General features: G+C 35.3%; 1 protein-coding gene across 1 annotated transcript in view; it reads right to left on the bottom strand.

Moving 5' to 3' along the window:
* The window catches only part of LOC149788513 (orphan steroid hormone receptor 2-like), a 116,540-nt gene that overhangs the window by 19,547 nt on the left and 86,242 nt on the right, over positions 1 to 10,751 (bottom strand). Inside the window, exons 12-13 of the mRNA XM_089974510.1 lie at positions 5,815 to 5,954; positions 3,222 to 3,359 (exon numbers count right to left, since the gene is read on the bottom strand). Of these exons, the coding sequence (XP_089830636.1) occupies positions 3,222 to 3,359; positions 5,815 to 5,954 (278 nt within the window). The remainder of the gene's footprint in view (positions 1 to 3,221; positions 3,360 to 5,814; positions 5,955 to 10,751) is intronic.

The following is a 10,751-nucleotide window of genomic DNA, read 5'->3' as shown; positions in this document are numbered from 1 at the left end:
TAATGTTTCCTACCTGAAATATTCTCAGCATGTTTTTTATTTTTTAATGTTTTTCTAATTTCGTGGTGTTTGTTTTTGTAATAATATTATTATGTTTCTTATCTTATAGGTGTTGTCTAAAGTTGTAAAGCGCTTAGAGATTCTAAAGGTTAGGCGCTATACAAAGTCCTCATTATTATTATTATATAAATTTACCTAATTGATACATCTGCATCATCTAGTCTTCTTTAAACTAATTTACAGTTTTTCACATTGTTTGTTGGTGATATTATTTGTCTAAAAAGCTGACCATGTTTGTTTACTTGTGGCACACAATGGCTCCTATAACTGCTTTGTCTTGTATCAAAGATGAACTCTTCCATAATTCCAGGGGCAAAAGGGATGGCTACATTCACACAGGTCATTGTTTTTCAGATTTGGGAGTTATCAGGCTCACATTCCTAAAGTTAAATGTGATTATGGAATTGACACGTATTTAAGAAAGCATTCACACAAGTCCCTGTGTTTAGAAAATGTTTCAAACATTGTCTTTGTTTACTGACCACACTGCTAAACTATGATACTCTCTGTCATTGTTTCTAACTTTTTTCACTCTTGAGGTAATGATTATCTGTGAACAAAAAGTTCTTATAAAGCTGAAAGGAGACATAATACTACTTCCTGGTGAGACCTGATTTCCTGTAAGATATTTCAACTACATTTTCACTCTTAGGAAATTTTACACATACACATCAATATTAACACTAAAATACAATTCCACCAATTCTGCGTTCTATTCATTGGAATTATCTAATACTATGATATGATTCCACCAACGCTGCATCCCGTTATCTTTCACAGATTTACTTTTGTCAATATCTATAAGATCACAAGAACTTTATTGTCCTCATTAAATCTGACAATATCATCAGCAACATTCAGCTCTCTATTAAATCCAACATTGTCATCTTCATCACATTTCTCACCAAATCCGGCAACCTGGACAAATATCTGAATTATTTGGGGTTTTCTTTGCTGCCAAGACTGTTCAATCCTGCCAACTGTTATAATCCCAGTTACAGTTCTATACAACTCAACAGTAGAGCTAACACAATCAATTTTGGCAATGACTGATTTTATCATCAATTTCATGTAGAAAACTGTGAAAGTGCAGATCACACCTGCAGATGCAACATCATATTTGAAAGCAAGAAATGTAATCCATTGTTTTCCAGATCTCCATAAAATGAAAGCAATCTAATTTAATAGCATATCTGTACCCACTTGTTTAATACACCTGTTGTGAAGACATGGGTTTCATTAATAATTGACTTTGAAATCATTTATTCCACACCTGTATGAAAAGGTTTTATTTGACAGATAACTCAGTCCATTACAACCAAATTATTAACACACATTGTGCATCACTTGTCAATTTGACACTCACACTGTGTGTGTGACTTATACAGGTAGCAAGGTAAACAAATCTGGTTTCTGGAGGTAGGTTTATATTAAATTTGCAAGAATGATTACAAGAATGTCTCTGGTATCCAGAATCCTGAGGTTTTTACAACAATTTATAAGAAGAAACAAAATTTGTTCCAAATCAAAATGGTCAGCCTGAAGAGATATCCAGACTGGAGAAGGTTTGGTTTTCAGAAATTTTGCTGTAATCTGTTTTAAGAAACAAATATGTTCCCAAGAAAGGCTGTAAACATACTAAAGAACATAACCCTTGACACCATGGCCCAGCAGTTTACATGTAAACGTTGACATCATGGCCCAGAAGTAACAATGGTCTACATGTAAAGGTTGACATCATGGCCCAGAAGTAACAATGGTCTATATGTAAAGGTTGACATCATGGCCCAGAAGTAACAATGGTCTACATGTAAAGGTTGACATTATGGCCCAGAAGTAACAATGGTCTACATGTAAAGGATGACACCATGGCCCATCAGTTTATTCTGGTCTACATGTAAAGTCTGACACAATGGTCCATCAGTTACACTGGTCTACATGTCAAGACAGCCAACATGGCCCAGCAGTTGACTGTATGGTCTTGTAAAGGTTGACACCATATGACTAAAGTTAATTACCATGGTCCAGCAGTTGACTCTGCATGGTGTACATATAAAGGTTGACACCACCACCCATCGGGTGACTCTGCAAGGTCTACATGTAAAGTCAATCACCACAGTCCAGCAGTTGACTATGCATAGTTACATGTAAAGGTTGACACCACCACCCATCGGGTGACTCTGCAAGGTCTACATGTAAAGTCAATCACCACGGCCCAGCATTTGGCTATCCATGGTATACACGTAAAGGCTGACACTACCACCCATCGGGTTTCTATCCATAGTGTACATGTAAAGTCAATCACCACAGTCCAGCAGTTGCCTATCCATGGTGTACATGTAAAGGTTGACACTACCACCCATTGGGTTTCTATCCATGGTGAACATGTAAAGTCAATCACCACAGTCCAACAGTTGCCTATCCATGGTGTACATGTAAAGGTTGACACTACCACCCATCGGGTTTCTATCCATGGTGTACATGTAAAGTCAATCACCACAGTCCAGCAGTTGCCTATCCATGGTGTACATGTAAAGGTTGACACTACCACCCATCGGGTTTCTATCCATGGTGTACATGTAAAGTCAATCACCACAGTCCAGCAGTTGCCTATCCATGGCATACATGTAAAGGTTGACACTATCACCCATCGGGTTTCTATCCATGGTGTACATGTAAAGTCAATCACCACAGTCCAGCAGTTGCCTATCCATGGTGTACATGTAAAGGTTGACACTACCACCTATCGGGTTTCTATCCATGGTGTACATGTAAAGTCAATCACCACGGCCCAGCAGTTGCCTATCCATGGCGTACATGTAAAGGTTGACACTATCACCCATCGGGTTTCTATCCATGGTGTACATGTAAAGTCAATCACCACAGTCCAGCAGTTGACTATCCACGGTGTACATGTAATGGTTTGCCTATGGAGAAAAGGAGTGACTTGAAGTAGACAGTCCACTTGTAGACTGTACATGGTCTGGATCTACATGTCCACTCTAAGGTAACTGGTATATAAATATCTTGAGAGAAGAAGACTGAGCTATGCCAACTTCTGGCTGTCCACCTGCAGATTGTGTACGGTCTACATGTACAAATGTGCAGTGTAAGATAGCTACAGGTGTTCAGTATAAGGTATAGAGTAAAATACATATTACCTGGAGAGAAGAGAAGGAGAGCCTTGAGATAGGCATACTCCTGGCTGTCTACCTGAAGATTTTGCATGGTCTGGATATAACCTTGCAGCTTCAGGATGTGGTCAATGACTGTCTTCACACGCTCAGACACATTCTTATCTGAAGTAAAAATTATAGTCATTCATTAAGATATCTGAACAATTCCATCTTCTGAGAATTCATTAATGTACAAACAACTTAAATTTAACACATTGTGGCATCATTCATATACAATCTTACAAGCAAAGTGAAAAATATTTTATTAAGAGTAATTTAGCTTATACACTGTATCAGCTTTGATAAACTAATCAATTTATCTTCCAAAAATATCCATACCTTAAATTATAACAATGTGTAACAAGCACAACTATAATTACAGTCAAACCTGTCTTCGAGAGCCACCTATGAGAAAAGGCCAAAACGGCATCTTAATACATCATGAAAATTATTTATACAACTGAGAATTGTTGGCATCTAATGCTAAAAGAAAACAAATGTAAGAATCTTTGACCTACTGAAGAATATTTGAATATATAAGAAATGGGCATTTACAATGGTTTTGGTAAATGCTTATTAGTTATATTGAATGACTGCATAATGTACCAAAACAGCTGTGTAGCAAAATAATAAAAAAATTATATGAACAAGTGTATTTGTGTGTACAGGGGTGTGTATGTATGTGTTAAACAAAATTCCTGTCAAATGTATAGTAATACAGTTAGTTTATCTAAACTGGGCATTTTTGCACTGCATGATATTTATACATTCAATTATGTCCATTAATAATGTTTTAAAAAGGAAATAAAGGTACAATAACCGAGCTTCAGGTTAATTTCTTCAACCTATTTTGTCGTACTTTTGATAGATCAGATCATATAAGCAAGAATGAAACAGTAATGTAATAATAAATATACAGTACTTGCCAATTATAATTTCTATCTACAGTTGCATTGCCATCATCAAGTTCAAAGTGATTTACATTAACGAAAAAATATCTGCAGCAAAAATAAACCATCCTGGTTTGGCATCTTGGAAAACTTTACTTCTGCAACTCTGAAAATTAATCACCTGGGATGTTGGCTATGAGATTTGATCAGCCCTAGTGCTACTAAAACTCTTGAAAATAAATCATCTGGGATGTTGGCTATGAGATTTGATCAGCCCTAGTGCTACTAAAACTGACAATGAATCATCTGGGATGTTGGCTATGAGATTTGAACAGCCCTAGTGCTACTAAAACTCTGACAATTAATCATCTGGAATCATGGCTATGAGACTGGTAGATCAGCCCTGTTGCTATAAAACTCTGACAATTAATCATCTGGAATCATGGCTATGAGACTGGTAGATCAGCCCTGTTGCTATAAAACTCTGACAATTAATCATCTGGAATCACGGCTATGAGACTGGTAGATCAGCCCTAGTGCTATAAAACTCTGACAATTAATCATCTGGAATCATGGCTATGAGATTACTGGTAGATCAGCCCTGTTGCTATAAAACTCTGACAATTAATCATCTGGAATCACGGCTATGAGACTGGTAGATCAGCCCTAGTGCTATAAAACTCTGACAATTAATCATCTGGAATCATGGCTATGAGATTACTGGTAGATCAGCCCTGTTGCTATAAAACTCTGACAATTAATCATCTGGAATCATGGCTATGAGATTACTGGTAGATCAGCCCTGTTACTATAAAACTCTGACAATTAATCATCTGGAATCATGGCTATGAGATTACTGGTAGATCAGCCCTGTTGCTATAAAACTCTGACAATAAATCATCTGGAATCACGGCTATGAGATTACTGGTAGATCAGCCCTAGTGCTACTTAAATCATCAAAATAACTATCTGAATGTGCTGCACCATCTTCCAAATCTTTCTGATTTAACCCTGCAACAAAATTACCCTTAAATCATATTTTGAGAGTTCATCAAAAAATATAAAAATCTGTTATCTCTTCAATGACATAAAAACTCATGAATATAGCTCACCTTCGATAACACACCTTGGATAACACACCTTATTATAATGTGATTCCTGATCTAACATGGTACTAACATGGATCCTAGTGCTAAAATCATAACCAATGTATAACAATACAGGTCAAAAGAAAAAGAGGCAAATCTTTATATCCATTTCAAGACATCAATATTTAATTAATTATGATAGTGCCTGCTATATGCAGTTCTATAAATTACCCTATTCAGTATATATCACAGTTGTGAGTGTAATGCAGTCTAGTATATAACACTGTTGGCACTAATTAACCCAAACCACTGAATTATAACAAGGGAGTGCTGTAATAATAAGACTGAAAAAAATTCTCCTCTTCAAGTGTTAAAACTTAAATATCTTGAAAAGACCATGAACAAATTTGATGGAATCTTTGCTGTTTTTTGTCCTGATGTTCCCTAGTTATTTTTAAATATTGATTTCTAAACTTAAATATCATTTAAGATGGAGAAAAATGGAGACCTTAAAAAGAGGTACCCACCTAACACCAACTGTTCAGGCACAGGGACATGAATTGTGATTTCAGACCCACTCAGACTAGTAAATCTACTCACCTTGTTCCAGAAAGGACTGGAGATGGTTGAGCACTGCCATCAGCATAGAGGGGAGAGACATAGTGTTAGCACACTGTGCCAGCCCTAGGATAAACAGTTGATTCCAGCATGACCGCACCAGTGTGGTCTGAACATCTTGGCTACAATAAAGTTATGGAGATAACTTGAAAGTTGTTTGAAGAAAGAACATTGAAAAGTTTCATTATGAATCTTTAGGGCAAATCAAACAGCACCATATGGAAACATGAACCAAAGAAAATTCGATTTTCCTTTTTTTTAATGTATAATTTTTCAAGTTTGACATATACTAAAAATACTAACATTCGCTTTAGCAAGAAGGAAATGGTATAAATGAACTTCATGCAATTTTGTTCCTTTGTTTCTAATTTTTTTTATCATTTATGATGAGGAACATAAGGAAAATATTAGTATTTGTTGGTGTTCAAAATCACTTTGAACATGCTAATCGTAATATCACGCCAACGAAGTGGAAGCTAAGTGCCCTTCACAAAGATAAACTTACACTAAGGCAGTGGATGTGGGTTGGCCAGGGTGGCTATCAAAACCCATGACCCTTGGATTATTAGTCCAATGCTCAACTAACTAAGGTACTGAAAGCTCCTAAAATATTATAGTCTCAAACAAGAGTCCCTTCATGGGTTAATGCACTCAGCCAAAATGGTGGCTATAACTGTGTAAGTGCAGTACAAGATTCAATGTCATGAGAGAGAGAGAGAGAGAGAGTTCAGCTATTCGTGTTTTTTTAAAACCTTATTGCCCCTGTGTTGCTGAAGCTTTTGTCAAAGAGAGAAAACATTAATAAATTAAACAGTAAACTATGAAAATACATACCATACTCCTTCAGGGTTTAAATATTCACAATAGTTACATCCATATGGTCTCCATTAGGTTAAATCCCAAGAATTACCATTTTGCATTGTCTAATTTTCTTTTCAAGTATAACAACCTCTCCATTCTCAACAAATAAGATTTTGTTTAATGTGCTACATGCTGTACTTAGGTGGAAATTGTTTTTGATCTTTGCTCATGCAAGATGTAGTTTAAATTAGTGTTGGTTCCATTGACAAGTTCAAAAATGTCACTGGCTGAGAAATTTACACGTGTAACCACCTGGCATTTCCTTTCATTATATGGTACGGAATTCATAATACCCATAGGTAACCTACTTTCCTATTGGTAGCCTCGCTAATCTGATCTTGTCTGCTGAATCTTGACCTCAAACAGGTGTTATCTTGGAGTGATTGAATACAGCCATAGCTTATTTAATTAGCATGTAAATACCACTAAAAAGTCATGTTATTCTTTTAATAATGGAAGTGGCAACAAAAACTTCACAGAAATGCTTACCTAGTGGTATTAATTGATAATGGAATATGGTATTGCGCTTGTACACAAGTAAGATCAGTCATCATGTACATGAACAATACAGATGTACAATCATGAAGACGTCTGTCTGTCTGTCTGTCAGTGGTACATACATTTTATTTGACCATTAGGTGCAAGAATAAAATTGTGATGGAATATGTCTTTGTCATGATTATTCATCTTCTAATTAGTACATTCTAACACACATATATGTAATCAAATTTAAATAACATATACTACAATCAATGTACTGGTGCATGCTGCTTTAGAGCAATTACATCTGATCAATGTTAATTTTTAATACTGACGATCATGTAATTGTTTAAAATACTCAAGATTGGGATCTTATATTTTTTCATACATGATCTCTTCCCCAAAATGAAATATTTTTACACATTATTTTTCATACTCTTGGAGAATTATTTTCTTTAGGAAAAATACAATAAAGCGATTCAAATGACACAATCCATATATAAGTCAATTCGGAGTATAAAAAGAAGCCAAGATTTTCAAGTAAAAAGGTATCGTCTTAAAGGCCAGCAAATACGGTAGACAATACAAGATTTTCAAGATGGCCACCTTGGCAGCCATAGTTGGGGTCTGACAGGCACTATTTAAGGACCAGTTAGACATCATAAGAAGTCTTTTAAGGACAATATGTTAATACCGCTGTTCTGAAGAATTAGCTATAACAATATTTTCAAGATGGCTGCCATGGTTGCCATACTGCAGATCAGACTGGTATTCATTTTTATTTTGAACCAATATAACATATATAGTTCTTTAGTGAAAAGCATGTCAATATACTTGTGCATGGTGATAACAAGATTTTCATAGTCACCATACTGTTTGACTGAGGACATGCATTGGGTATGGTTTTCACTTAAGATCAAATACACATCATAAGAAGTTTTTTCATGAAAACCCCAAGTCAATATGACCATCCTATTAAGAGGAGAAAAAGGTTTTCAAGATTGATGCCATGGTGGCCATACTGGTTGTGTAAGAGGCACACTGATACGTTGATATGACCATTCATTCAGGAGTAAAAATAAAAGATTTTCAAGATGGCCACCACGGCATCCATACTGGATGTCTGATTAGCACTATTTTCATTTAGACACTTCTAAAACCCCATGCTGATATGGCCATTCATTCAGGAGTAGAAATAAAAGATTTTCAAGATGGCCACCACCGCATCCATACTGGATGTCTGATTAGCACTATTTTCATTTAGACACTTCTAAAACCCCATGCTGATATGGCCATTCATTCAGGAGTAAAAATAAAAGATTTTCAAGATGGCCACCACGGCATCCATACTGGATGTCTGATTAGCACTATTTTCATTTAGATACTTCTAAAACCCCATGCTGATATGGCCATTCATTCAGGAGTAGAAATAAAAGATTTTCAAGATGGCCACCACGGCATCCATACTGGATGTCTGATTAGCACTATTTTCATTTAGACACTTCTAAAACCCCATGCTGATATGGCCATTCATTCAGGAGTAGAAATAAAAGATTTTCAAGATGGCCACCACGGCATCCATACTGGATGTCTGATTAGCACTATTTTCATTTAGACACTTCTAAAACTCCATGCTGATATGGCCATTCATTCAGGAGTAGAAGTAAAAGATTTTCAAGATGGCCACCACGGCATCCATACTGGATGTCTGATTAGCACATTTTCATTTAGGCACTTCTAAAACCCCATGCTGATATGGCCATTCATTCAGGAGTAGAAATAAAAAGATTTTCAAGATGGCCATCATGACAGCCATAATGGATGTCATATCAGTTCTATTTTCACTTAGGAACTTCTAAAACCCCATACTGCTCAGACTTTTGGTTCAGAGGTAGCAGCAATAACATGATTTTCAATAGGACTCCCATGGTGGCCATGCTGGATGTCTGAGGAGCACAATTCTGATTAAAGATCAAATAAATCTTGTGATAAATGTGTTGTTAAGTTTCATATTTTATGTATATGTAATTAGTATTTGTTAAGTTTTTTTTCCACGATTCCATGTTCATGTTGCTCATGACTAGAGACACTGGAGTTGTTTGTATTTTGGTAACAAATAATACATAGCATATATTTTTTATAAGAGTGTGGATTAAATATTAGGATCATTATCTTAGTCTGAGTCAAGAATATTATGTTTATCATGTTTTTTATTATAATTTTATTAACTGACTGAGAAATGAACTTTTATCCTACATCCTGGCTCTTCGTTTGTGTCTTAAGAAAATATAATCTTGTTTATTTGAGAAATTACTCATCCTTGCTGTAAGATCTTGAAGCAAAATCATTTGTGTTGTTGTGTTCAGTGTTTGATTTGGGTGAAACTATTGATTCAAATTATTTATTCACTGGAATTGCAAAGTTTTCATAAATATTTTTTGGACAGGAACATTAACTAAGAAATATAGTGAATTCAGACAAGGAAAGTTTGGATATATTACGGTGATAAATTGGAAGACTGTAAGTACATCATCACACATCCGGCTACTGGTAAATTAGCACATTCAAGACTAGAGGCACATCAATGCCTTCAGTGCTGGATCTTAATTCAAACATCACTGGAATTTAATTAGAACTTTATTCATTAGGACTGGTGATTTTTGGATTTTTTTTTATTTAACATGTAATACATTAGTTCTTTTTAAATTTTTACTTTGTATTCTTGAGAAATAAAGTATTTGTTAAATTTTACAAAACTTGCTGGTTTTCATTCTTTTCTATTACGTGGTTTAAAACCGTAGACTTGTAATAGATGGCAATTCTCCCAACAGTTTACAAGCAATGAAAACTAATTTGTGCTGATGGATGCCAGACGATGGATTAAAGGACACTGCATAAGTGTAACCAGTAGAACTAATAAAAAACATCCTAAATTGGTTTGAAGTAAAAAAGACACAAACACACGCACACACAATTCTTATTTATATTAGTAAAATATGAAGATTTCCTCAACTATAGAGGTGGGCGCACCAGTTTTGTATTTTGCATTGGGTTAGAATTTTAAAGAAAATTAATTTCCCCTGGTTTCCTCACTGGTTATACTGGCTATTTAAAAAGGACCTTGTATATCTAGATATTATTCAAAGAACCTTTAATTCCCTTTATTTTGATATATGATTGATGGGTGTAATATGGGTTATAGAGTATACAGCTTGACCTTACTTCAAATGTGCACCTCTCAAAAAACTGCTAGCTCTGCTTGGTCATTCTCTCTTCCTGAACTTCAGAAGTAAATTGTATAAAAAAGAGCCGATAACATTTTTTACATTTTATATATTTGGTAATTCATTCATTGCACTTTCAGAAGCTGGTATTGTCTAGCCTGGCAAAATTCACTTTCCCTATTTTAATTACTGCTAAAGATTGTGTATTTAAGACTTATTCAGGCTGATTTTTTAGCAAAAGGGAGCAGTCATTTTAGTTAACTGTGTGGTTAGATCATTTACAATTTCCACAAGTACAATATCCAAAGAAATTTCAGCCACAGTACATGAAAGTAACTTGGAGGTATGCCATCA

This window comes from Sinohyriopsis cumingii, chromosome 11 (genome assembly GCF_028554795.1).
Source record: "Sinohyriopsis cumingii isolate HCF-2022 chromosome 11, ASM2855479v2, whole genome shotgun sequence".
Taxonomy (NCBI): Eukaryota; Metazoa; Mollusca; class Bivalvia; order Unionida; family Unionidae; genus Sinohyriopsis; species Sinohyriopsis cumingii.
Note: the sequence above shows the minus strand (reverse complement) of the source record. Positions and strands in the feature narration are given on the sequence as shown.